Source organism: Lepidothrix coronata, unplaced genomic scaffold (genome assembly GCF_001604755.1).
Source record: "Lepidothrix coronata isolate B3197 unplaced genomic scaffold, Lepidothrix_coronata-1.0 Scaffold8, whole genome shotgun sequence".
Taxonomy (NCBI): Eukaryota; Metazoa; Chordata; class Aves; order Passeriformes; family Pipridae; genus Lepidothrix; species Lepidothrix coronata.
The window spans coordinates 7117454-7145013 of record NW_016690188.1 but is presented as its reverse complement, the minus strand read 5'-3'; the positions used below and the strand labels follow the sequence as shown (position 1 = coordinate 7145013).

Below are 27560 nucleotides of genomic sequence, written 5' to 3'. Positions count from 1 at the left end.
GGCAGCTAGAGCAGAGAGAGTTAGGAGCAATGCTGTATGGATCTACCTCAACGTTGAAGGGAAGGCAAATGTTTGGCATGGCACTGAGAAGCCCATTGCTAATGGCAGGATGAGCTCCTTTCCAGCATGGCCTGCGCAGAGCAGAATAGCATGTTACCAAAGGGAGCCTTTCTCGTGGCCTGTCCAGCTGTGATGGTAAATTTTTTTGGCTGTTTGTGCTCGTATTTGGGCTCTGTGTCAGGGCTGTCCTAATGAAGATGTCTGTCAGAGCTGCTAAGCTGCTGGAGTTTTAGCCTCGTGGGGCAAGGCTGCAAAGCAAAGTTGCCTCCCGCAACTGCGCTGTCTGCAGGCAGAGCACAGGCACCCTGAGGTGTCTGTTAGCCACTGGGACAAGGGTGGCAGAGGGGTAGAGAGGAACCAACTTCCCCCACACCCAGAAACAGTTTGCAACTCTTTGTTAGCAGACAGCAGGGCATTTTCATCTGACTTTATGCCATTGAGCAATCTCCTGCTTCTCAGTGCCTACTGGAGTTCTTTCCCATGCCTGCTCCCAGAGCAGAGCAGGGCGATACCAGACCACCGAGTGGAGCTCTCCGTGCTGTCTGCTCAGCAGACAACTCCTGCATCACCCCCCACGTTGCTCTGTCCTCCCCCCCGCCCCGTCCTAGCTCGGCAGTTTGGGCTGGTGGCTGTGCGGAGGGCGATGCGGTCCCTGCCTGTTTATCCCGGGAGCAGCCGGGTGAGCGGGACTGGGGCAGAGGATCGGACTGATCCGCGAAGCCCGCGGCGGTGCCTCCTCCGCTTCCTCAGGAGATGGGGCAGGAGAGGAGGCGCGGCGTGGAGCCGGGGACGGACCCCGGGGAGGAGCTGCGGGAGCTGCCCGCGCCGGGCAGGCAGGGGCCGGGCAGGGCTGCGGGAGTCGTGCGGCCAGTGAGGCCGCCCTGGCGCCATCTCCACCCCGCTCGGCTCTTGCCCCACGAGAGGACTCGGCGACGGCATCCCCCCGCCCGCCGCCCCCCTCTCCTCTCCCCTCTCCTCTCCCCTCTCCTCTCCTCTCCCCCGCCCGCCGCTCCCCGTGCGCTTGGCAGCCCCGACGCCCTCCGCAGCCAGTTTTCCAGCCCTGCGCTTCTTCTGCGGTGACAGCCAGTGGCTGCGGGGGCCTGTTTGCTGTCCGGTTAATAAGTGAGCTGGAGCGGGGGGAAACTCCTTCCCCGGCTGAGAACGGGCTCGCCGGCGGGCAGGCAGGCGGGGGGAGCATTCCTGCACCGCGGGGCCCCGGCGCGCCCCGCTCCCGCCGCCCCCCGCCCGCAGGTGCAGGGGGCTGGCATTCGGCAGCTGGAAAAAGCTGGTTGGAGTTTGCACTTTAAGCTCACGGCTGGGAGGGAGCCGGGGCTGGGAGCTGGTCCGGGCGCCCGGCGCCGCGGGAGGATGGCGCGGTGGCTGCGGCCCCTGGTGGGAGCCCTGCTCCTGCTCGAGGGGGCGGCCGCCCTCAGCTTCCTCCACCATCGCTACGAGGAGCTGGTGCAGGCCCTGTTCCGCGTGCAGAGCCAGTGCCCCTACGTCACCCGCATCTACAGCATCGGCCGCAGTGTCGAGGGCCGACACCTCTACGTGCTGGAGTTCAGCGACTCCCCGGGCGTGCATGAGCCCCGTAAGTACGGGGGGATGGGGACAGCGGCTCCGAGAGGACGGGCTTCGCTGCCACGCTCCCTGCCACGCGGCACTGCTGGGGCACTGGGTGGGGGGTATCTCCCTGTCCAGGCAGGACTCCTGGCAACGCCCAGGTGTCGGGCAGTGCCGTCTCCAGCGGAGACCCCGCAGCCAGCCCAGGGGCGCGCACGCCCAGCCCGCACGCCTGCACTGTGCTTTCGTGAGCTGCAGCTGCAGCGCGGCCCGGGCGCGCACTTTGGACGGAGCGCTGAGTTTTCAGCGCAAGCTAATGCGAGAAACCAGGGGAGTCTATCCCAGCACCCCACCTGCCCTGCCACCCTCTCCCTCCCAAAACAGTGTTGCTCAGGCAAGGAGAGGCAGCACCCACCTTCTGCCCTTTGCTGCTGGGTATTGGCAGGGAACAGTTCGTGCTTTCCTCCTCCAGACCGCAAAGCCGGGAGGACAGAGCAGGCACCCTGGCAGAGCAGGCGCTGGGCTCCCAGAGCCCTGCCAGCCCCGTGGGCTGTGCAGCCCCAGTGACAGGCTGTTCTCACGGATCTCCACCTGCTGCCACGTGGCCCTGTGGAATCTTGGCAGCAATGGCCCCTTGAGCTGCTGCCTGTAGCGTGGAGACACTGCCTAGCCAGACCTTGCTGACAGCTAAGTGCCCCAGGTGGCTAAGGGCACCAGCTGGCTCTCCAGGCTGGGTGGCTGCACACAGGACTCCCTCGCATCCCTGCCTGTTGCCCCTGGGCTGCAGATAAGGACAGAGCTCTGCTTACTTTTTGCACGATCTTTTGCCTTTTCAAATCCTGGTTGATGTGGTTAAATGCAGGGGCCAACAAGTCCAAGCAGATTAGTCACATGGAAAACTGCCAGCAGTGCTGCAGGGGTGAGCGGAACCAGAACCTGTACCTCCCTCAGTGGAGCAGCCCCACAAACCCCACAGCACCCCATGCCTAGCAGCAGCTTGCCCAAGGACGCACTGCACTGGGGGCATGCTGCTCCACTCCTGCGGCCCAGAGTATCATCTTCAGAGGTACCAGGAGGTGAGATGGGAGACTTCCCACCCTGACCACCTCTACGACAGCCCTGTTTGGCTTCCTGACAGGGAAACCTGCTGAGGACACCTGGGGCACCTCTACAGTGCATCAAGGGCTGATTCAATGCAAGGAGTGGGCAAAGGGCACTGGCAATGCACCACTGGATTTTACACTTGCAGAACCACAAGAGAGCAGCTGAAAAGGCCCAGACTCAGATTTCCCCTGCCCCAGGCAGGCAGCATGAACCTGGCCACCCTCAGGCTGTCACTTTCAGCTTGTAGCACAAGGAATTTGGGAAACTGTGGATTTCCTTAAAGGACATGGAAAGTAACTCCAAAAAGTAAGCCTAGAGTCAATGGGTTTACATGCACTAATTAGGGCTTGTGTATCCATGTGCATAAAGACTAGCCGTTTGCATACTGAAAAAGGCTGACAAGTCCTGCTGCAGACTCAAACAAAACAGAGAATCCCTGCTGAGACTTTATTTTTTTAAAGGCTGCACATATGCCCAGGATTTTTCTATATTTTTAGTAACTGAATTATCTAATTAAATCAGTTCTCATGTCCCTGAAATCTAACAAGGTCAAAATATGTTGCCCACTTCTGGTATCTTGCGCTGAGACACAGCAATCAAAAGATTCGTCAAAAGCAAAATCTTTAGTCAAAATTAGATGTTTCTTTTGGATGTGGTGTCTCCTCCCTGTGCAGCAAAGGTGCAGGGGCTTTTGCAAGCAGCAGCTCCCAATGTGGAGCTGCGATGCCTTGTACCCCAGGGATCCTCGTGGACACCATACGTGGCAGCAAGGCTGCATTCTGCCACTGCAAGTCTGATCCCTGCTGGTGGCCAGAAAACTCACCGTTCAATGGGAGTCTCAAGCTCTGGCAAGCCAACATTTGTAACAACACCCTTTTTATTTCCTGACCTTTCCATGTGACAGTCAGGCTCCCTTTATAAATGACTTCCCCTGGTGTCTCACATCCTACCAGGCTGACTCTAGCTTCAATTTGACATTTTATTTTCCCACAAGTAACTGCTTTAAAAAGACCCTCTGGGAAAGCATAACCCATCCCTCATGTGTCCTACCTCTCCTTCAGCAAAGCAGCAAGTCCTACTCTGGGCACAGTCTGTGGTCTCCAAGTCTGTATTTTGAGACCTTATTTTAGAAAAGTCGGTGGTAAGAGACCATTTTGCTCCTACTGGAGCTGCCTGAGGGACAGTTTGATTCATATTCAACTCAGCTGCTGGGGCTTTTTCCAGGTTCTTGTCCCTTGAGGGTGAGGAAGGCCCTAAACCTTGACCTTGGAGGTAGGTAAAGGGGAGGGAGAGAGGAAACCACTGCTGCCTCCCATCAGCCCGGGAGTCAAGGCTGATGACAGCAGTCAGAGGTGACTCTGCTCTTCCAGTGAAAGAGCACATCTCACCCCAATCCAGGAATTGGTATTATCCTGACAAGTAATGAACAACTCCTTAAAGAAGTTTTTTTTTCATTTAGAGAAATGGCCTGTTCCCTCCACTGCCACCCACAACATTGCTGTGAGGCCCTGGCACCCCAGGGCTCAGGGTGGCAGCAATCTTGCCAATGCTCCCTGGTCCCTCCGTGCTGTCTCTCCCCAGTCTAAGATGAAACCACCTGCAAATACTCCTCTTGTGTGGTCCAAAGGCCTAAACCAACCTGGTGAGGAGCCTGAACTGCTCCCAGGAGTGCTGTGGCAAAACAGAGGGGAGCCCATATGAGAACTGTGCCAGTCTCCCTTGCTGAGGTTTGCATTTTCCAAGGGAAAGGGTAATTTTACACCATTTACTGGGTGTCTGCCTGGGGCTCCCTGTGGTAGGAATTTGCTCTTCCCTCCTGTCCCTGCGCTGGCTGATGTTGTCACTCTCTTGCTCTCTCCAGTGGAGCCAGAGTTCAAGTATGTTGGAAACATGCATGGGAACGAGGTGCTGGGCCGTGAGCTGCTGCTGCAGCTCTCTGAGTTCCTGTGCGAGGAGTACCGCCGGGGAAACGAGCGGATCACCCGCCTCATCCATGACACGCGCATCCACATCATGCCCTCCATGAACCCCGACGGGTACGAAGTGGCTGCCAAGCAGGTACCAGGCAGCGATTGCCTTCTCCAGCTGGGTAGGGGCAGAAAACCCTTCCAATCCCTCTGGAATCCCCTTCCCCACAGTCAGGAGGAGCAGGCATGCTTCCTCTTCATGCCCTGCCAAATTTGTCCCCTCAGCTGGTGTCGCTGCTTCTCACCTCCCATGCCAAGGGCTTGCACTGTGTGTCCTGCCACAGGTGACCTTGGAAGCTGATTGGAGGAGACTTCCTACACTATCTTACTCTCCTTAGAAGTTATTTGTCACAGGAGGGCCACTGCAAATCCCCTGCCTCAGACTAGGGAAGTGGCAGCTGATGAGCAGGCAGGGACATGAGAGATGGGGGAGGAGTAAGCCCCCTAGTCCTCCCACAAATCTTCACCAGTTTCTTTGTACTGCTAGACTTCAGGGAGATATCCATAGCTCTTTCAGTTAAGGCAAATTGTTTATTTGTCTCTGTCACCCTGGAAAATGAAGATATTGTTACTGACTTTGCCTGTCAGTACCAATATTCTTTATTGTCCTGCCAGCAATAAGATGGGTTGTGACTCAAAGGCACTGAAGTGCTGTTACAGTGGCCAGTCCCTGCCTTTCTGACACCCAACCTGCCTGCACCCACCCTGTACTCACCCCTGTGATGCACCTTTGCCCTGCAGGGCCCAGACAGCAACGGGTACTTGACAGGGAGGAACAATGCCAATGGAGTGGACTTGAACCGCAACTTCCCTGACCTCAACACACTCATGTACTACAGCAGGGAAATCAGCGGGCCAAATCACCACATCCCACTGCCTGACAACTGGAAAAGCCAGGTACTAGTCTGGGAAGCTGTGAGAGCTTTTAGAGTGTCTCAGCATGCAAGCAAATACACTGTCATTTGGCTTGCATGGTGCTTGACTCCTTCTCTAAGCCTTCTTCATGCAGAGAAATGATGTAATCCTGGTCCTATATCACAGCTTGCACCTCTGCCAGGAGGAGGGGCTGGCATCACAGCACATGCTAGCTAATGCCTGTGTCTCAGGTTTTGGGGTTGTTCTGGGACAGCTGTTGCAGGATATGCACAGGAGGAGCCTGCTCTGTGTATCAGGGCAGGTGGTGAAGAACAGAGGAAGCTGCAAGGGCTGCAGCAGACACATTGCAGGACAGGGTCTGATATGACCGATCACACCGCAGCCCAGCATAGAGCAGCAGCTGGCCCAGAGGTAGCTGAGCTCTTCTCTCTTCTCCTCACAGGTGGAGCCAGAGACATTGGCTGTGATCCAGTGGATCAGCAGCTACAACTTTGTGCTCTCAGCCAATCTGCACGGTGGAGCAGTGGTAGCAAATTACCCCTATGACAAGTCTCAAGATCAGCGGTTCAGGAGCCACCGGCGCACGGTCAACACACCTACCCCTGATGACAAGTTGTTTCAGAAGGTGAGCACAGCCACGTGAGGGCATTCCCTGGCAGGGTGCAGTGTGTGAGAGCTGGATAGGAGTCTCTGGTCGCTGCGTCATGCAGGAGCTGAGCCAAGAAACGTGTTGGAATGAACCATTAGCAGACTCCGGCATTTCTGCCAGCCATCAGCTCATGTGCCAGGTTCAGGGCAGTCCCACTGTGAGCCGGTCCCACCAAAAGGACAGGCCAGTTTTAACCCTCAGGAGCACCTTCCTTGTCTGTGCTGTGCTTGGGTTCCCCATAACCCCAGTACCACTGATGTCTTCAATACCAACCTGCTCTTCCAGAGCTGGAGCCTGCCCCCAGCTTTGCCACTCCATCGTAGCATGCATAGGATTTTTTTCCTAGAGACATTGCAGGGTCTGGCTGGGGATCTGCTGAGAGCAGGATAAGGAGAGTGAGTGCCCAGCAGGGGCTTGCAGGTGGTGAAAAACAAGAAATACAACAGACAGCAAGAGTACCAGGAGCATAAACAGACATCAGGACATGCATCAGTCTGTGTTGCTGATCCTGTTAGCACTAGCTGCAGCCTGTGGTTTTTCCTCCATTATCCCAGAAAACAATGCCTTCAGTCACTGTTTCCATTAGGAAATACCCAGCACAAGAAAAAAGCAAGTCTGCGTCAGAACAGTTAATGAGAAAAATAAGTCTGAGTTGGAGTTCCGCATTCTCTGGAAGCAGAATCTATGCAGGGGCTTGCCAGGACCTCCTGGGATCACAACTGTGCTCAGATCCAGATGTAAAGAGACTGCAGTCTGGGGCGTTGGCTAATGATACCCACATAGCCTCAGAAGTCAGAAATGTAGAGAAGTAACTGTTTTCTTGCTGAAAGAATGAGATTACACCATAACACCATAATACAAGGATATAGAGTTTGTATTAGAAAATGAAAATGCCAGTCTCTCTTAAACTGTGTCCTATGCAAAGGACTAGCTTTGGATGCAGCAGCCCAGTTTTAGCTCTGCTTTCGTGTCTAAAAATAAGCAGTAATCGTAATAAGGACAATAAAGAAGTGGTTGCTAGAACAAGAAGTTGTCCAAACTCTTTCCTAAGCCAAATTCCCCTGATTTATATGGTATTTGCATCAGGAGTGGTTAGTTTTCTTCGCCTGTCTTCTCCCCCTGTTAGTGCCGTTTGCTGTGGGGCCCAGCATCAATGGGGCTGAGTGTCCCTTCATGGGCCCAGTGCCCTCTGTTCCCCCTCTTCTCAGTGGGAGCAGGGCAGAAGCCACGTGTGACATCAGCAAGCTTCCAGCTTACCAGAATATTGCTCCTCCTCTGCCTTCATCTGCCTACATTTTGTAGAGGTCCTGAACACCTTGTGTTGTATTTCGTGGCGGTAAAATGCAAGAGCTGTCTCCTGTCTGACTTCCCTCCCACGCTCCTCAGTGAAGCCTGTGCAGGAGGGAGCATGTTTTGTCCAGAGCCAGGCAGGTTCCCCAGCCTCACGGGGCTGGAGCAGTGACCCGTGGCTGCTCTCCCTCTAGCTGGCCAAGACCTACTCGTACGCCCACGGCTGGATGCACCGTGGCTGGAACTGCGGGGATTACTTTGCCGATGGCATCACGAATGGGGCATCCTGGTACTCGCTCAGCAAAGGTAAGGGCTGGGCAGGTAAGCACACCCACAGCAAAGTGTTGACCTGAAGAGAGGTGAAGGGATAGACAACAAACCTCAGGATAGAATGTGTTGGGGAAGGAGTGTGGCAATAGCACTGTGCCCATTACTAGACACCATTCTGGTGTCTGCATCTCAGACCAGGAAATGGCTTGGGAATACTGGAAGTGGCTTGAGAAAGAACCAAAGAAATAGTCAAGGTCTGCAGAGACCTGGTGTGTGCTGCTGGACAAAGGAAGCATTAATCTGTTAGTGTATTTGAAAATGCTACAGCATAACTCCATCAAAACCCACAACTGACCAAAGGGAAGACAACAAAGTCAACACTTTAGGCTAGAAAGAAGATTGAAGAGGAACTGGACAGAGGCACCTGTAATACCCAACCTCCCTGATCTTCTGAAGGCAGAGTGGTGAATGATCCAGCTGAAAGAGAGAGTTGGGCAGCCACAGGGGGAGGGCTGCATGGGGGGGAGGCTCTAATCACACTGTCATGGAGGGAGGAGGTTGCTCCTGTGGCTTAAAGAAGAGTTGGATGGTTCTGGTTGAAGAAAGACAGGGGCCAGGATGACTGGGACATGGGAATGGGGAGGGAAGGGGGCCTTGCCCTGGCCACAGGCTTTTCTTCTCTTTCAGGCATGCAGGACTTCAATTACCTCTACACCAACTGCTTTGAAATCACCCTGGAGCTGAGCTGCAACAAGTTTCCCCCCGAGGAGGACCTGGAGCGGCAGTGGATGGCCAACCGAGAGGCCCTTGTTGCTTTCATTGAAGAGGTAAGGGGGCAGTCCTGAGACCTTCACCTTTCCTGCAGGTCCCTTTGGGCCCTGGTGATAGGGGACCAGTAGGCACTAGGAGTGGATGCAATACCTTCTTGAGCAAAGGAGGGCCCTTGACCCATCAGTCTGTGTCCCTCCCTGCAGGTTCACCAGGGCATCAAAGGGCTGGTGTCAGACGAGAACAACAACGGCATTGCAGGAGCAGTGATTTCCGTCCAGGGAATCAGCCATGACATCACCTCTGGTGGGTTGCTGGTCCCCTTGTGTTCTGTCTTTTTTAAATATAGCCTCTTGGAGGCTATCTGGATATGTGGGTGGATGTTAGCAGGTGAGGCTATAATATGTGTGGCCAGCATGGTTTGTTTCCCAAAGACAATAGCTGTGAAAAATATGCCTGTGCATCCTTGACCAGAGAGGGCTTAGGAAAGCCTAGGGAAGACAGAGGCAAGAACTGGAATGCAAACCTTATGGTAAAGGACTTCAGAAACTCAGCTCCTATTTTATCTGAGAGAGATGATTGAGAGGATAATCTACTCAAGCATCTAACTATATACAAAGAGCTGAAACAATGGATAGGAAATATTATGACAGCAGAATAAGATAAAAGACTGAAAGTTCAAGCCTGACAAGTTTAGACTGAGAATGAAGTGCCACTATATCTTATCCAAGTTGTGGTTGTTTCTCCTTTGCTGTCCAATTTTAACCTCCTTTTCACGAACACCCTCCTCCAAGCAGACCAAACATTACAGACTGGCTGCAGAAAATAGCCGATATTACAGCTCTTCAGAGGTCAGACTACATAATAATCAAAACTCCTCCTGGCCATAGATCTGTGACTCAGTAACACTCTAATATTTGACACTTATGCCAACCTGCATAGGAAAGGGGAGTGTGGAAGAAATCACAGAATCACAGAAGAGCTGGCTGCCAAGGGCCCTCTGGGGTCTCCTGTCCAGCCACCTTCTTGGAGCAGTATTGTCCCCAGCATTGGCTCTGATTAGCCATTGCTCCCTCTGGCCAATTCTCACTGACACCAGGGATGGTGATTTCACAGCCTTTCTGCTGTTCTGTGCCAGGGCTGTACCACCTTCACAGTGAAGCTGTGCTTCCTGATCCACTCTGAGGCAATTTGCAATACCCATCTAGTTCCATAGATGGGATTATACTCCATTTGTCAAAGTGATCCATAATGTGGTGCTACCTCACTGTTGGTTGTCTCCTGTCCCTGTTCTTGCCTCTTTCTTCCCTAGGCTTTCCTAAGCCCTCTCTGGTCAAGGACGCACAGGCATGTTTCTCACAGCTAGTGTCTTTGGGAAGCAAACCATGCTGGCCACACATAGTATACCAGTACATGGTCCGTCAAAGTGCTCCTGGGGCTTTCTTATGCAGGCAGAATCAGGGAGCAGCTGAGCTGATGAGCAGCTAAAACCCTGCTAACCCAAATGTGGCAAAACTGTGTGTGACAGGGATTAGAGATTGTGTTATGCATAAGGAGTCACACTGGAGCTGTGATTGCCCTTAGGTCTGCTGTCATCTGACTGGTGAGCGCTCAGATTTACAGGCTCCCTACACAGACACAGCCAATGCTGCTGTACAGTCCCCTTTCACTTGACATTTACCTGCAGACTGACCTGTCCTCCTTGGCACTAAAGAGACATCACTTGCAGCATACCAAAGTGAATCCAGCCTTGCAGTAGCCAGCAGATTAGGAAAAAAATTCTGGGTTTTGAAGGCTGCACAACCTAGAGGAAGTACCTCAGCAAGAACAACTGGAATGTCTTTTGCTTTGCTCCCTGAACATCCTGAGTGCTTTCTCTTCCTGCCTTGTGTTCCAGGTGATATGGGGGATTATTTCCGGCTGCTGCTGCCTGGCACTTACACTGTCACAGCCTCTGCAGAGGGGTACCATCCCCAGACGGTGACAACAACAGTGGGCCCAGCTGCACCTTCATTGGTGAGTCAGGCTGCATAGTCACAAGGGTTTCTCAAAATATCTTCACCCCAGGGAGAAAGAAATGCAGTAGGGAATGTTTAGTGAGCAGCAGAGAAAGGAGATGGTGTGTCAAGCATTACCTGTGGCTATAGGCTGGCTGCTTTGGCAGACACAGGGCTCCTTGCAGCTCACAGAGGGAATCAAGGTGCAGACAATGTCATGTGCCTTTCAGTTCCTTACTGAGGGCTCACAGCTGCCCTGGGCTGCCATGACAGCTTCTGTGTCCCTCTGCCACTTGGCCATAGGGAGAGCCCCTGGCTGGCTGGGACTGCTGGTCTTTAGCTCTCATTCCATTCTCTGCACTCTCCAGGATGAGATGATGTGGAGATAGCACATGTTCCCTGAGGTTTAGTTGTTCCTCTAGCTTTGTGGGTTTCAGCACTCTGATATCATCTGCATTCTGCCTGGGACCAAACACATTATCAAACTCATAGTAAGGGGCTGAAGTCTGCCTTTCTTTCTGCTGAGAACACCCAAGGTAGATGGAAACTGGGTGCCAACAAAGAACAGCCAAGCACCTTTGGGAGATGAAGTGCTCTTGACACTGCTGTGTCTTCTACAGTACCTTTCTGAGGGCAGGCTGGACATCTAGAAACTGGTTACAAAAACAGTGTATGGTGATCCCTGCCCCTGCTGTTGCCTTGTGAACATGGTGGAACCACAGATGCAGCCTCCTCTAAGGACCATCAGGAACACACCCCCCCGTGGCATCCTGGCACATCATTTGCTTTGCTGCATGTACACTGGTCAGGCTCTGCTGTAAATACTCTGTGGTTGTTCTCCCACTGTCCATCTCTTCATCCTGCTCTGTGCAGCCTCTGAAGTTCTTCCAGAACTGCCCTTTTCTCAGGATTAGAAACCATCTAATTTTCGTCCTAAATTTATTTATGGTCAGTTTATCCCTATTTGTTCTTGTGCCAATGTTGTGCTTTAAATAGCTACTCTTCTTCTCTGGTATTTATTCCCTGGTGTATTTATAGAGACCTGTCAAGCCCAATCCTAGCCTTTGTTTTGCTAGGTTAAGCACCCAGCTCTTTGGCTCTCCTTTTTAAAATAGATTTTCTTTTTACTGTGTTACTGTAGAAGACTGATTTGTTCCCTGATGATCTGATTTTTGGAGATCTCCTTTCACAGCAGCCCTTCTGTCCCCATTTCTGCAGTACCTCCCATACCCGCTGTTCACTCCATCCCTCCCCAAGGAAGCCCATACAGCCCGATTCCAGTTTCACCTTTCTGTATGGCCTCCCCATTCCCCATTTATCTGATGCTGTGTTTTGCATGCTTGTTGTCCTCTTCTCCCTCTTGTACCTGCTTGCATGGCTGTAGTGGATGAGGGTTTCTTTCCTGAAATTTTTTTTGCCTGCATCTATTGAAAGCACTGGTTGCTGAAAGACTCATTAAGCAGGATTCAGCTAACAAGATGAAATTGAAAAAGAACTCTCTGACCTGAAGTATCCTATGTATTAAATATTCACAGAGATGCAAAGCAATGCTATGTTTCTGGCAAGAAAAGGTGAAGAAAGAGCACAGGTCAGTCCCTTGCCTTTCACAGCTCCTCTTCCAAACCATCCTAGGACATCACATTGCCACAGGAGCAACTGTATAAGAAATGTCGCTCGTTGTTTGTACAACATTTTCCACAATAAAAAAAAAAAGCTTTCAGCTGCTTCAAGAACTGAGTTCCCTTAACACTGCCTGAGGCCCCTTATTGTTTGTCTTGGCCCCAGAGTCAGGTAGAAGCATGTCCTACAGACCTCTGAGCCAGCAGCACACATGCACCGCTGTTACAGAGTGTAAGGTGATAGATAAGGCCACACAAAAGAGGAAGAAAACCCTCCTGATGGTTTCCTGGAAAAATACCCCTCACCTGGGGAGATATTCCCAGAAACTGATAAAAGGATTAAAATGAAGAAAGGAGTGATATGGAGATAACACAGCCTTTTTTTGTGAACAACCTGGCTGCCATCCTGGCTGACTGGAACTCGCAAGTGGATCCTTAGGTCTGTTTCATCTGTCTATCACCCCAAAATTAGTTTACTAATTATAGCCACTCAAAAACTGCCTAAAGAAAAAGGTATAAAAAGAGATTTGACATAAGTAAAAATTGGGGAGAAGTTCCATCAACGCTGCGGAGGTAACCAATGGGCTACCTTTTCAGCCTCCACCTTCTCGGGACACCTTGGGGTGTATAATTGCTTTATACACATACACTAATTTTACTTTTGCTCTATAGTACTTTAAAATCTTTACTTATTCTTTGTTAGTTCTTTTGCTTTAGGGCGGGTGCTTAGGTTTTGCGGTATTAATATTCTTTGTAAGCTGCTTTTGCTTTAGCATGTGTGCCCATGCTTTGTATTATTATTATTATCACTACATAGTTTAAGTGTGCTTTTTTTGCAGTTAGACCCTATTCCAGACACAGGAAACCCCACAAATTCTCACAAATTTGTATAATAAATGTGTTATTTCATGAACTGTTATTTCATGAACTGTCCGGTTTTAGGTGCTGACAGTTCGTCGACGGCGAAATAACTCCTAGGAAAAACCTGCTGAGGGGTTCTTCTACCGCTATTCGGTGTAGTCCTTATATAAATAGGTATCACACAGTTATTTTTGTTCTTTCTCCAGGTGCATTTCCAGCTCAAACAAGAAGTGGTGAGGAAGCCCCCGGAGCGTAAAGCCTCAGGCACACGCGTGAACAACAAAGCCCTTCAGAAGAAAGTTGTGCCAAGAGCCACCCGCCGGGGGACCCAAAGATGAGGACAGCTCACTTGGCAGAGAGCTGGGGGAAGCCGTTTACATGAGGTCTGGCTGATGACTCCAACAGTGAACTTTCCAACAGTCCAGCATGAAACTAGCCCACATTATTAGGTTATTAAACAAGGAAGTATTTAATCCCTGATCAAATTGTGAAGTCATTCACAACAAAATGGGCCTGGGCTACAGTTCCCTGGGAAGTGTGTCTGGTGTCTGTGTGTGCTGAGTTCTTCTCCTGCAGTCACTTCATCCCAGAGAGCTCTGTTCCCTTTACTCCTGGACTCAGTTGCTACAGCCCACTTGAGAAGCCCAGACACTAGTGCATACCAGGGATAATGAACCCAGGCCTTCGTGTATGCTGCACTCACCTGGGCACACGAATCCTGGCACTAGTCCTCTGGGTGTGAGTGCCACACTTCTCCCTCAGGTAAGGACACTTGCTGCCTGTAGACCCTAAAGTTAGGGGAAGGTCAGTTTTAAAGCAGGCAGTGATGTGAGCATCTCTGAAGACAGTTTGAACCATATGTAGCACACCTATTGCTGGTTGGCAACGTTGGGAAGTGGTGGTCCAAGGTCATATCCTGATCTTGATGTGCAGATGGGACTTTCTAGTAGCTAGTTTGGACTATTGGTAGTCAGACAGGCTGAAATGATGCATGCTGGAAAAGCCAAAGATGATCCCATCTCCTTATGTCTTCAGGCCCAAACTAGATGGTTTGCTGGGGGGTCTGCTATAGCCAACACAAACTATTAGTCTGAGCACAGGAGCAAATATGTGAGGTTTTACAACTGATGATGAGTAGAAGTGCAGGCCAAGTTATTTGATGTTCCTTTGAGACAAATACCCTGAACCTTGGTCCTGTCAATGTGCAATGGGGAAGTGTGGATGTTTGATGCCAGCAGTGTGCTGTGCAGGTACCACATAAGCCACGTGAGTTGTAATTGGGTTAGGAGAGACAGGATCCATTGTTCAGTGAGGTGGGGTACTACAGACTGAGGCTTAAAATGCTGCTTAGGCCGTGCAGGCAGGTTTGGAGTGGAAGCAAGAGTAGAAACGAAGCTGGTTATTTCCATGGTAAAAATATCTTAAGCAGGCAAAACCTTTCTAGCACTCTTCATTGAAAATAAATAACTCCAGAGGGATAAACAGCATGCCCCGGTGATTTCTTTTTCCTTGGCTGGTTATCTCTATCTCTCCCATACAGCCATTGGTTATACTGTTTGTCTCTCTGTCTCAAGCCTGTCCAAAAAGTGTCCCCCAAACATCCCTTTGCTTCTCCTCTTTTCCAAAGTCTCTTCATTTCTTGAGAGCAACCTGTATCACCCTTCTGCATAAGCAATATTCTGCATTTCATCCCTCACTGTCACCTCCTCCTCTGCCTGTGCTACAAGATGCTGGTGGCATTTTCAGCATTAGCAGCACACACACAGTTGTAGCTCTGCCTGCTAACAGAAGCTTTTTCTCCGTCATGCCAGTTCTTGTAAAGGCAGAGGAAGCTGTCCCTTGCAGAATAATTATACAGGCTACAAAGTGCCAGGAATGGTAATGCACTTAATCGTGGCTGAGTGATTTTGGTCTGTAGAGGCCAGAGTGGGCTGGAAACACTGCCCTGTTCAGCAGTCACAGCCAAAGCTGAATTCCAAGCCTTCAATTTTATCTTTTTTTTTTTTTTCCTGTAGCAGAAGAAAATTAAAAAGAATGGCGAGGCTGAGATGCTCAAAATTCCATGTGGTTTAACACTTTTTCCACTGGCCAAGCCGAGCAGCATCACTGCAGATGCTGGACCCTCCTGCTTGAAGCCACATGTCAGTGTACGTTCACCCAAAAGATTTCGTGGTGGACATGCAGGCAGGACGAGGGAGGGCACCCCGTGTCCCACGGCCTGGCCCCATGCAGCACACAGGGGTCTGCTGTCACCTTGTGTCCAGCCCCTCTGTGGGAAGATATTGCTACCCCCAACTACGGCACTAGCTCTGCTGGCTGAGCTGACTGCTGACCTCTGAGGATCTGTATGAAGCTGAGAGGAACAAAAGCGCTCTCAGTTGGTTAATTCAGCTGGGTAGTCCCTGGACAGGGTGATGCTGAGCCCACACACAGCTGCCCATGCCACCTGCATCCCAGCAGTGTCACAGGTTACCTTGCTGAGCCTTGCTGGCTGCAGGGTGCTCTCATGTTGCCCTCTTGTGGTCCTAGAAAATGTAGGACCATCTCAATTCCACTTACTTTCCAGGGCAGGGTCAGGGGAGGGGGATTTCTTCTGTAGAACAGGACAACCAACCCAGGAGGCCTCATCACTCACCCTTGCAGGCTGCTGTGGGGTTGGCAGTGCAGCAGAAAAATTACAGTCTCAGTGGCAACCCTTTTTCCCTACAAGACGGTTCCTGCAAGATACAACCCTCTGGAGGACTCTTTCTCTAGGCTGGGATTCATCCAGCTCATTCTCCTCCCAACTCTGACTATTTTTCTGTTGAACAATTTGGTAAAGGTCCACTTGGCGGTGGCCGAGTTCTCCACGTGAAAACATGGTTACAAAATATTTCTGAGGCAGGACTCTTAAAGCACGCCTCTCAAAGGCGTGCCATGAACTTCGCCCCCAATGTAGCAAGAAGTGTGGGCTGAAAAGGGCACTGAACCTTTGGACAACACCTGCAGCACAGTGGTTTCTTGTGCCTTTGAGGCTCCAGTCAAGGCAAAAGCGGTTGACAGGTTTGCGTCAGAAGACACAGCAAATAATCAATCCTCCCCATCTTCTCTGGGCCACTCATGATTTTATAGACCTCTTCTCCACCCTGTGTCCTTCTTCCAAGCTCAAGAGTCCCAGCCTACACTGTTTTTCACTGTACAGTTTGTTCCCATATCTCTGAACATCCTTACTGCCTGCCTCCAAACCTTCTTTCATTCTCTTTTACCCTTTCTGAGAGGAGATGCTGGAAAAACATTTAAACAAACTGAAGCCCAGCCCAGTAAAATGAACCAAAACTCTTTTAAGCAAAATTGTGAGGGTCTTGGGAGAAGCAGGAGGGCGGGTGCCTTCTGCTTTCTGTAGTTGGCATGGAGGAAGCAGAAAAAGGCCAAATACAAATAAATCAAAAAAGAGCAGGGCAATTTTGACGGGGATGTCAGCAAAGGAGAGTGGATCGTGGCAGTGACTTGAAAGGCTGCAGGAGGAATTGTGAAAATGAAAAAAGCTCAAAACTTTCCCTGGTAGGCAAGAACAGTAGAAATTTTGAGTTAGACAACATCTAGAGCCCTGCGGCAGGGGCTGGTGTCCATTATTCAGCACCAGTAAACTGTCTACAAGCATCCATACCTGCGAGGAAGAGAGCACCCAGTTCCCTGTGCAGCTTCAGGCCCCCTGCCAAAGTCACCGCACCACGCCCGCAGTGTGGGTCCCCCCCAGGAGAGCAGACGTGGAGTCAGCGCCCAGCCTGGGCACGTACCAACACGACTCTGAGAGCGTTGGTGCACCGTGCTCCACACACCCGCTCCTGCCTGGTGGCAAGTCAAGCTGGGATCTGTGTGGTTGCTATGGAGAAGTGTAACTAAATGCACAAACAAGTGCCAAACGGTGATAACTACTCAGTGGGGCTGAGAGACTCTGGGCTTTACAGTGGGTTGCTGAGGGATGGTGTCCTTTGGGGCATGAAGGCTTTTTTTTGGCCTGCCAGGAGAACCAGTGCAGGACCTACTGTATTTAGTGTGCCCTACTCTGTTTCTGTGATACACAATCTGGCCCTCCCTGCCACGGATTTCTGCTGGGGACCTATTTTTCTCCATCTTGGTGCTCTGGCATGATCTTATAGTGTATCTAAGCAGCCAAGCTAGCTGCTAGCAGAAAAGCTGAGCCTGCACCAGATGGACAGTGTAGACCCACTCGTCAGCTGCTGCCAAAGCTGAGGCCAACAAGGCAGTGAGAGATTCCCAGGGGATGGCAACAGCGGGGAAGGGGAGCCCCGGTGGTGTCTTCGAGGCGGCAGCGCTCTGTGGGGAAGTGGAAGAGGGTTTGCACAGGCAGCTGCCTGCCGTGCCCCGCGCCGGGCTCCCGGGTACTGTGCCAGCAGCCTGGCACGGCGCACGGCGCACGGGTGCCGCGTCCAGCCTGGAGGATACGGGAGTGGCTGCACCCCGTGTCCCGGCGCCTGGCACCGACGCTGGGCACTGTGTCCCGCGCCGGGCTGTCCCCGTAGGGGAAACGCCTCGCCGCCTGGGGCCGGGCGGTGCTACAAAAAGGACGATGTCCCCACGTCACCCGCGGGCCTCGGGCTGGCCAGGCTGCGGGCCAGCCCCGCGGAGCAGCCCCGCCTCCTGGAGGCACCACGCCGGGCCGGGCGGAGGCGGCCGGGCGGCGGGGCGGGCGCTGGGGGCCGGGCCGGCCGGGGCCCGGGCGGGGCTGGGCGGCCGCGGGGGGGCGGAGGCGGGAGCGGGACCCGCAGGGCCGGAGCGGCCGTGGCACCCGGAGCGGGCCGGGAGAAGGTAGGGACCCGCTGGAGCGGCCGGGGGTGGCCGGGCGCTCCCTGTCCGCTGCCGCCGCCCGGCCCGGCCGCTGCCCCGCCGGCCTCCCGCCCGGCTCCCCCCGCCCTGCGCGCCCCCGCGGCCGCCCGGCCTGTGTCTCCGCCGGGCCTCGGCGCGGCCCGGCCCCCGCCTCCCCCGCCGCACCGGCACCCGCTCGGCCGCCCGAGCCCGCGGCCCTGCCCGCCCCGGGGGGCTGCTGCGTGCGCGGGGCTGCCCCGGCCGCGCTGGCCGGCCCGGGGGGCGGGTGCCCCTGGCTGAGGTGCCGCTGGTTCGGGGAGTGCTGCAAGCTCGGGTGGGTGCGCTCTCCTCGCCCGGCAGCTGGGCTGGGCACCGTGTGGCTCTCCAGCCCTGGGTGCCCAGCTGTGTGCTCGCCGTGCCCCGCCGGCTCCATCCCGCTGCGCCCGTGCTGCCCAGGGAGCACTTTGGGCACCTCGGCAGCACGGAGCAGCTGTGCGGCACAGCGGGAACCGCCCTTCTGCCCCGCATATTGCATCCCTTGGGATTGTGGTCTCTTAAGCCGTGTCTGTGTAGGCAGTGGTAACCCGGGTGGCCACCCCCCAGGCAGGTAGCTGGTTGTAGGGGAGCAGCTTGCTCTTTAGAAACAATGTGGGTGTCCCAGAGTGGTCTAGTGCAGGGAGCCTGGAGTGGTAGCACCAGTGAAGGGTGGCACAGGTGGTACAAGTGGTACACAGCGGAAACTCCAGGCTGCAGCCTGTGCCTTTCCCACATCCTCTTCTAAGGCCATCCACTCTGTTTGAGCCAGCCTGAGAAGAGAAACTTAAGAGAGTTCCCTGTTTGTTTTCATTCCAGCAAATGCAAATCCCTCTTGCATAGCTCTCAACCTGACAGTTGCCTTGTACTTTAACAGAGATGAACTGGAGGTGCCTCCTCCAGTGGCCTTGCTAGGGGATGGAGGCTTGGGTCACCCTCAGCACCGCCTGAGAGGCAGCTGCTGCTGCTTTGCTGTACCTTTTGCTGACCCTAATTGGTGCCTCAGCTGATCTTGTCCTTGATGCGATTTGGCCTCTGGGTTCAAACACCTCTGCTGCTGTTCCTGGTGTTTGAAGAACTCCCCCTACCTCTGTCTTTTCACCTATCGTTCTCCTTGCCGTAGTACCTAGGAAGCCTTTAGTTGTGTCATAAGCATTAACATCTGTTTTGAGGTTTGTCATGATTCCATAACCTTCAGTTTCTTCTGAAAAGGCTGTCTTTGCCATTGCCTCTGCCATCCTTTCCTTTGCTTCCATCGCGATTCTATCTTCCTCTGTTTGAAAGAGTTCACAGATACAGAATTTGCAGTTTTGCAGATGCTTTGCCAAATACAGCCTCTGTGCCGTGCTGCAAGACGTCACCATCAGCCCCCTCATCTTGACTCACTCTGGCTGTGAGTCGTGCTGGGCAGTGTCTAAATGCGTCCTGCTTGTGTGAGAGGCCCTCCATAGCACCAGTAATGCCCACGTCTCTGAGCTGGCCACTGCTGTTCTGTTCGTGAAATCCTCTGCTCTGCCAAGGCCAAAGGTTTTGGTTCTCTCTCCAGCTGCTCCGCTTAGAATTAGCAGTGACATTAAAAACTAGTACAAGCGTACAACAGTTTTTAAGAACTATTAAAATGGCAATAGGATGGGAGGAACTAAACAGTAGGGCAGAGGAAAAAAGTGATGCTCAAAGCTTTGCAGGGCACCACCTCTGCTAGCTGTCATGGGAGGTGTGGCTGCGTGACATCTCAGGGTTCGGAGTGCAGGTGAGGTGTCCCTGCAGTGGATGACTGTTCAGGCAGACTTTGTGACAGTGGTGATATGAGCTCGCGTGGGACAGCCTGAGTTGTGCTTACCTTAGCACTTAACTACCTTAACTGGTAATTTCCCTTCATCCTCCAGCAAAAGTATATTTCTAATCGCATTCTAAGGGTTGCTCAACCCCACTCCTGAGTGACACAGCTTTTACTTTGTCTTATTTTTAGAACCTTTCTGTTAGGAAATAAAATTGCTTCCTTTGCAGGAGCACCTAGGAATTCTGAAAGGAAGAGGTCCAGGTATCAGCAGAGTCCCTTCTGGGGCTTTAGGTTCTTCAGAGATAACAGGCAGTGCAGAACAGGAGTGATGGAGGGTTAAGAGCACAGCTTCCAAGTTAAACTCGAATAATTTCCAGATTTCTGGACTCCCTGCCCAGCAATCAATGCATCATAATGGGCTTCTGTCCAAAAGTTATCTTGAAGAATATTGTTCAGGGTGCAAAGTCAAGTGCTGCAGTGTTAAGGAATGTCCTTGTACCCCAGTTCAACTTGTTTTAGATGTGCTCAAAGTGTAATGACTAATTTTGTAATTGTATACTACTTACCCCCAGGAGCCCAGCCATGGGTACTGCAGCAGAAGTGGTGCTGCTCTTGAGGTTTTTTCTGTTCCTTTTTTTAAGTTGTATTGTTTTAGTCTGTCTACAAAAAATGGCAAGAGAGACAACCGTGTACCTTGGGGTGAGAGAAGACAGGACTCGGTCACAGGGTCTGTAAGGTGTGTGCAGCCACTCCGTACAGAATTTGGGGAAACCCTTGTCACCTAAGCTGGTGTTGTGGTCTTTGCGTGCTTCGGTCCCCAGTGCCAGAGATTAAATATCCATCACAGTCGTCTTGCTCACATGTTGTGGCAAGGTGCTCTGCTTTGCATTAAAAATTGATGCTGTGTTCTAGTTTCCAGATGACTTTCATTTGCTTGCCTTCTGGTCCAGCACAAGCCCCTCTTTCTTCTTCCCCACACCACACTTATCCCCCACAAACACCACCAGCCTGCCTTCAGCCACGTCCTGAAATGGAGCCAGTGAGAACACTGTGACAGCCAGAGCCCAGCTGGAGAGAAGCAGTGGTTTCAATGACTTGTGTGGTACGTGGCAGAGCTCCCATGGCAAATACCCCAAACCACCACATGTGTGGTGGGAGGCCAGAGCTTGCTTAAGCAGCCTTTGCCCTTGGTAGTCCTGGTTCTGTAATGCTTGGTGAACCCAAATGAATTCATTTCAATGATGTTTGGTATATCAGGTAACAGACAAAGCAAAAGAGGCTATTTGTTTTTGAAGTGAGGAGATTCCTCTTCCTCCTGGGAGCCATATGGCGTTAGGAGGTGGAGTGCAGAAGAGATCTCTTGTTTCCCCGATGTGTGAAGCTCAGCAGGGGGACTCTTTGGGATCTGCTGAGACAAGCAGCATGTCCTAACAAGAAGCTGCAGCAATCAGCATTTCCCTGGTGGGAGAAGGCTCCTCTCCCCGACACCATTAGTTGGGTTTTTGTCCTGCTTGTTGTGTCATCTGTTGTTGGGATTCATAGGGTCAGCTCTACAGTTTGCCAGAGCTGCAGCCCCTGCATTGGCAACATCTCCAGCTGGGGCCCAGGCAGCTTGGCTCAACGGGGTATTGTTTATTCCTCCCAGGAATATGCAAGACAGAGCTTTACAGCTCCTCATAAAGGGAGCTTTACAACATGTTCTACTCTGTGCAGGGAGAGTCACTGTTATGTGGCGACAGCTCTGAAGGCCAGCAAGAGCTGTCAGGGCATGCTGGTGTGCAGGTAATGTCCTACCCTAGAAGTGTGGATGAGGACTGTGCAGGCTGTGCAGATGCAGTGGGGTATGGAGAAGGGAAGGAGGGCTGTCCAGATTTGGAGAACATGCGGAGGAACAGAGGAAAAAGGTAGAAATACCTCAGCATGTAGTTAGTAAGCTTCTGTTCTTGACACAATGGTGTGTGAAGCCAAGTGTAACTCCTGTTTCCCTCCCACTGTGTGCTGTGTATTGATCCTGAAGAGTGTATAGTGAGAGCTGCAGCATATCTCTTGTCAAAGCCAGATCCAGCAGCCTGAGGGTGCACTGAACAGGGCTCAGGGGCATCTCTGTCTCTGGGAGTGGATTGTGTTTCCAGTGAACAGACATTAAGCTATAATGAGTGGAAAGAGGCATGAAAAGATGTAGGTGAAATGCAGGGGGGTTTTCATTTTTAAAAAATATCACTGGCAGTATTTGTTTAATATTTTTAATATTAATTTCTCTAATAATTCTGTGACAAGCTTGTTTTTTGTACATTTCTGTGAGTCTGACCCATTCCTGGTCTACTGCTCATGCAGGATGTAAGATTTTTAAAGAGATTGAGACATCTGCTGCACAAGAATCCACTTGTCCCTCTTGTGCAAATCCAGTGTGCCTGTGGAAGCCCACATGGCACATTTTGGTCTGTTAGTGAAACATTAGTTTTTCAGTTATGGTGCTGTCATACTGACCATAGTCAGTGCTGCTTCTTCAGTGAGAAACTGAAATGTATTATTGAGAGGGGAAACAAGTGGTGATAGCACCTGCTAAGTTTGGTTGCCTTGCTTCTAATTTGTGGCATCCATCCGTTACTGTTTTTTATCTCATGATCTGAGCAGCCCTTTGGGAATACCACTGGATTAGCTGTCTTCAAACCCTTTGGGTCTCTCCTTTTTCTGGGGCTGTTAATACTTTTTGTAATCAGCCTAAAATGATCTCTTCACATTGCTGCCTTATCTCTTAAGTGGTTGAAATCCTTGCTTCAGGATCTAAGTGATCTGGTACTTTGACAAGTGCCTGACCATTATTTGTGATGCTGGTGAGTCTGTTTGAGATTTCTTACCCTGCACAATCTCAGCTGCAAAAGAGAGGAGGGATACAAGAAGCTGTCAGTCTGTGTGCAAATGCCTTTTCTTGGCTGTGGTGACTTGATCCAGTCTGTGCCTAAGGTCTCAAAACAGTATTGTAACAGAGTTAATAGCCGTCATTTCGTTCTAGCCCCTCCTTTCATCAGCCCATGCTGGACCAGACACGCTCCAGAGATAATGGCAAAATGGCATAGGCAGTCTTCCATGGAGGTAATGTTACTGTGTGCTGAGCATGCAGGCAGGCAGGCTGGTGGGAGTGATTAATGCTCTGGGAATCTGCTCTCTGCCTTGCTGCACAATGCTTTTGTGTCAGGCCCAGAGCTTAGCACCAGGCAGGCTGCAGTCGAGTGCCAGGAACACGTTACCTGGTTTGTGCAGGATCAGACAGCGAGACAGAGCCCGTGTGTTCTCAGTGGGGTGAGTTTGCTGCTGCGCCACAACTTCATACTTTCACAGTGAGGCTCTCTTTGGACGCGGGTCTGCTGCTGGGTGGGGGCAGGAGTCCTGCGACTCGCAGTCCTGACCTCCAGCGTGAAATCCCTGAGCTTGCTCAGTTGTGGGGGAGCCCTCCCTCCTTCCCTCTGGCAGACAGGGATCGCCCATCCTTAAGGTGAGAGGGGATGGTGCTTGGCCAGCTGTCAGGAGCCTTGACTCACAGGGGATCACAGACGGAGCCCTGCTCTCCCTGCAGTCTGCTCTTCCTTCTGGAGTCTCTTCGTGAGCTGTTGCTGAATGTTTGTTTTTATCACATCTAGGGTGGATCTGGGAGAAGCTCGGGCCCGCTATTTAGCCTGAAGAGTTGGACTCAGTAAGTTTCCAGTCTGGAATATGTTGGAGGCTTCCTTCTCTAGGTGGGGGTTTGTAGAAAATTTGGCAGACAGCACTACATGGAGTAAGACGAGGCCAAGGTCCCAGAAAACATAATATTTTGTGTTCAATTCTTGTCATGGAGCAAGCAAACCCCACAAGACTGATTCACTGCTTGCAAATACAGGGGCATACTGTCTAGACTTGGATGGAGTCAGGGAGTGATCCTGCTCTTCTTGGTACTGCTGAGGGAACATGAGCCTGGTGGGATTCTTTTTTGGCAGTTTTAGAAGTTACTTCACACTTTCTTACAAGCTGCCTCTCAGGGAATGCTTTTGACATGAATATGTTGGTGTTTTATTATAACCGTAATTAATATATACATGGTGGAGCAATTGCAGTCCTGCCTGTCACTCTCAATCTTCTGTCTCGTTGGAAAATCTTGCACATTTTAATGATGAGTCCCCAGAGCTGCAGGTGTGTTAAGGAAGTGACACTCCTGTACTCATGGGCAGGATCAGTGGGAGGGCCATATCCTCAGCCGCAGCGGCTGCAGCAAAGCCAGGGTTTGGGTCTGCAGCACACATGCCGTAATCCTTGCATGCCTCAGCCCATTCTTACATTACACCTTTGACAGAAGAAATGCAAGAAATCTTACTGTACCATCATGTGCTCCTGGAGAGACTACCCCGAGGCAGCAATTATGCCTGTAGTGCCCTCTTTGTCCGGTGCTGCTGTGTAGTTTGAATATTCAGAGTATGGCAAGGATTCCTAGGACCCTGAGCTCAGTCGGCAGCCTGTCTGGGAGGTGGAGAGCAGCTCCAGGTGCCTGCAAGGGCCTGCTACAGCTGCGCCTGTTGCTGCTGCTCTCCTGTTTCCAGCATGCAGCAGCATGTCCCAGCCACCCCACCTCAAACAGCCCAAGGATCCTTACTTGTCTTTAGTATTTCCAAGCTAATTGATGGCTCTTCCATCTTTTTCCCTGCTCCACATGGTCATGTTTTTAATACTGTTACTCCTTCTGCCTCAGTAGGTTTCTGCTATCCTGAACTGCAGCTCTTTGTGCTCCTGATTCACTCCAGTCCATTCATCTCTTTTTGGTGGCAGAGTGCTGTCGGCTGCTGGATATTGGGCTCTTTGTTTGTACAGCCAGCACAAAGCTGGTGACAAAGGGACAGCCTGTGTCCCAAGGAGCCCACGTGCTATGGGGAAGGCAGTGGAGAGTAATAGGAGCAACGGATGGGACGAAGAGGTGAGGGTGGCCAGGGGCCAGGGCACAGCATGCTGGCTGCAGCAGGGGCATGGCATGGGGGTGGGGAGAGACATGCTGAGGAAGCTGTTCCTGCTGAGTACAAACCCTCTTTGTTCCCAGGAGGTGAGTCGGACTGGATAAACAGAGTGGTCCCGTCAGCAGAAAGCCTTTCCCTGGCTGGATCCCCCACTGGCACTCTCACTGGAAGTTGGCTGCACCTCATCAGCAGAGATGTTTTCTCTTCTCTGTGTTAGCTTCCCCTCTTCCTGACTGTCCAGGGCTCAGGTGGGCTGTGTGTGACTCTATGGAGAAATGGGGTCCCTAGGGATCCTGTGTGTTTTGTTGTGTTGTCACTGTGCTCTTTATACTGTTAGGTGGGTGGGGTTATTTGATAAGCCGTGCTGCCCAAGGGACGGGTATCACTGGCTGGGCAGTGCTTAGAGTGTGATCGTTCACTGTGCACTTAGAGGCGCTTTGAGAAGGGAGGACATTGGGTCTCATTGTAGGGAATTTGGGTCCAAATGGACAGAGCAGGGACTCTGCTTGTGATGTGGGAGGAAAGCAGCCTGTGCCAAGGGGACTGATGGGGAAGATGCTGACATCCCAGTGTCACAGAGGGCAGGGCTCTGGAAGCACCTTGGAGAGGTGTTTGCTGCACCATCCTGTGCCTGTAATTGCAGTGGGACAGGAAGTAAAGGCAAACACTCACTAGCCTGAGGTGTTGATGTTGAAGAATAATCTTAAAGTTCCTGGTTGCTTTGGATGGATGAATTTCTCAGTTCCCATTCCAAGGAATCTGGGAGGAGGTGAACGAGCAGCTTAAGCTGCAGGACTGCTGCTGCTCTGGTGCAATGTATTGCCTTGATGGTGAGGCTGAAAATCAGAAATGATACAGGAGCCTGGTTCAGCAGCCACTTCTGGAGGAAGAGGGAATTCAGGACATAGCCCTTGATTGAGGAGGTCTTTGCCTGCCCTCAGGTCTCCTGCCAAGGGAGTTTCAGCCTTGGCTTCCAGAGCCTTGGACAGGGTCTGTACCCTCATCTCAGCTTGGCTTCTGCCAAGAACCATGGTGATGCCTCCCAGGGGATGACTGAGCCTGGTACCTAGAAGGCAGAAGGGATATTTCCAGTCAGGTCTGAGGATGCTCAGGCAGGGTCAGCCCAGGTGGGGATGGGAACAGTTCACCAGTGGGGAAGAGGATAGTGGCATGAGTGGCCTCAGTGGACTTTGTGCCTCTTCTCTTGCTGGGCCAGAAGTGTGACACTGCTTCAGCATGTGGTTCTTGTGGCCCTGACTGATGGCATGGGGAGGAGGATTCCTGTGCCCATCCTGCCAGAGCATGTGTGGTGGGACATGCAAGTGGATGGTGCTGTCTGCTCACCCGCCCCTGGCGGGCTCAGAGCCCTGCGCTGTATGTCAGGGAAATGCTGAGTTTCCTCCCCTCCTCTTGCTTCCTTCCTGATGGGAATTCACTTCCAAATTTCTTGCTGCTTCTCCCCCCCCTTGCAGCACAAATATGTGGCACTACAGAGATAGCCAAAGAGCCTGGGCAAGGCAGCTTAGACCACAGGGGCTGCATTGCTGGAGACCCTTGGATCCTGCAGCATATGGCGAGGGTTTTACTTTCTGAGCATATATGTGATAATTTCTGGTGTTTCTGGCTGCTAAAAAACTTCTCACTGTCTCAGCCTTAGGCACTGATCCGCCTTCAGACCCTGTGCAATGGAGGCTGGCTCCGTGGTACGGGCAGTCTTTGATTTCTGTCCCAGTGTCTCTGAAGAGCTGCCCCTCTTCGTGGGAGATGTCATCGAGGTGTTGGCCGTGGTGGACGAGTTCTGGCTCCTTGGCAAGAAGGAAGGTGTCACAGGTAAGAGCTGGAAGTGTCAGCACCTGGATCCATACATGTGTCAGCTAAGCATCCACTCCATGAGCACCCCTTCCCTTGGCCAGCACTGTGCAGAACCTGATTTGATTTACTAAATCTTTCATGGGACTTTGATTGGGACTCAGGGTGCAGGTTGCCTGCCAGCTTTGCCTCAACTATTCAGACAGCTTGTTTATTGTTTTTTGAGAGAGATTAGTGAAGGGTCAGTTCTTGAGAAGACGAGAGCTTCACAATACTGGTTGTTCCATTCTCTGTGGTGAGACAGCCCATTTCCTGGCTACTTTGTGTGCTGACCTGCTGTGGCAGTGGAAGGAGTGACGGGAAACAGATGCACTGAGACTGGAAATGGATCCGCATCCAAGTGACCTTGTCAGGTCAAGTCAGTTGGAGATGCAGCAATAGAGTCCATGTGTCCCCCCAAGTCCTCTGACTCAGCCCCACTTCCTCCTTTCCGCTTCAAAGCATTTTCCTGCACAAACTGCCATCAGTATGTGTGTGCCTGAAGTAGTGTGCAAGTCTCAAACTTTTGGAGGGGTGTGAGAAACTTCTGAAGCAGCAAAATTCTCATCGTGAAACAGTCTGTTTAGGCAGCATTTTATCATCTTAATACTGATGTTAAGAGGATGAGCTCTCAGGGAGAGGAAAACCAGGCCACTTCAAATGGTAAGCCTGCCCAGCAGGAGGATGGGACTGGAGTTTCATCTCTGCCTGTGGAGATGGAGCTGCTATTGTAGCAGCAGTCTGAGCTCTCCTAACAAACTGTCTAAAACATAAATGGACAGGAGTAAAGTTGGAGAGGACTTCTCTCCTGTGCTACATGTCACTGATAAATGACATTGAACGAATGTGCCTGATCCTGCTGCTGCTGCCAAAGTCACTGGGCAAAAATTACATCTGCAGTTCTTACCACAGTTTTGTCTTCCAGTGGTGAGGTTGTTCTCAAGCAGATGAAGCTATTAAGGAATAGTAAACAGATGTGTTTCGTAGCTCAAAGATAAAAAAAAAGTGCTGAAGTCAAACGGAATGGTTTTTAATGACCTTTAATTCAAAACCCACTTGCATTCTTGCTTTCTCTTGGAACAGCTGTTGT

At 51.8% G+C, this 27560-nt stretch overlaps 2 protein-coding genes across 4 annotated transcripts in view; both read left to right on the top strand.

The window, feature by feature from the left end:
* Nucleotides 1-1319: 1319 nt before the first annotated feature.
* CPN1 (carboxypeptidase N subunit 1) lies at nt 1320-14856 on the top strand. The gene is made up of 9 exons (XM_017803989.1): nt 1320-1651; nt 4589-4785; nt 5436-5591; nt 6013-6195; nt 7704-7815; nt 8467-8606; nt 8754-8853; nt 10445-10563; nt 13231-14856. The coding sequence occupies exons 1-9, from the start codon at nt 1429-1431 to the stop codon at nt 13360-13362; spliced, it is 1362 nt and encodes a 453-aa protein (XP_017659478.1). The 5' UTR covers nt 1320-1428; the 3' UTR covers nt 13363-14856.
* A 2913-nt stretch (nt 14857-17769) lies between these two features.
* The window catches only part of DNMBP (dynamin binding protein), a 33640-nt gene continuing 23849 nt past the window's right edge, over nt 17770-27560 (top strand). Inside the window, exons 1-4 of one of the 3 annotated variants that reach the window (XM_017804099.1) lie at nt 23160-23334; nt 24364-24585; nt 24706-24870; nt 26274-26452. In XM_017804099.1, the coding sequence (XP_017659588.1) occupies nt 26308-26452 (145 nt within the window). In that variant the 5' untranslated portion in view covers nt 23160-23334; nt 24364-24585; nt 24706-24870; nt 26274-26307. Of the gene's footprint in view, nt 17834-23159; nt 23335-24363; nt 24586-24705; nt 24871-26273; nt 26453-27560 lie in introns of those variants that run through there. The other 2 variants (XM_017804100.1, XM_017804105.1) reach the window with 2 other exon arrangements.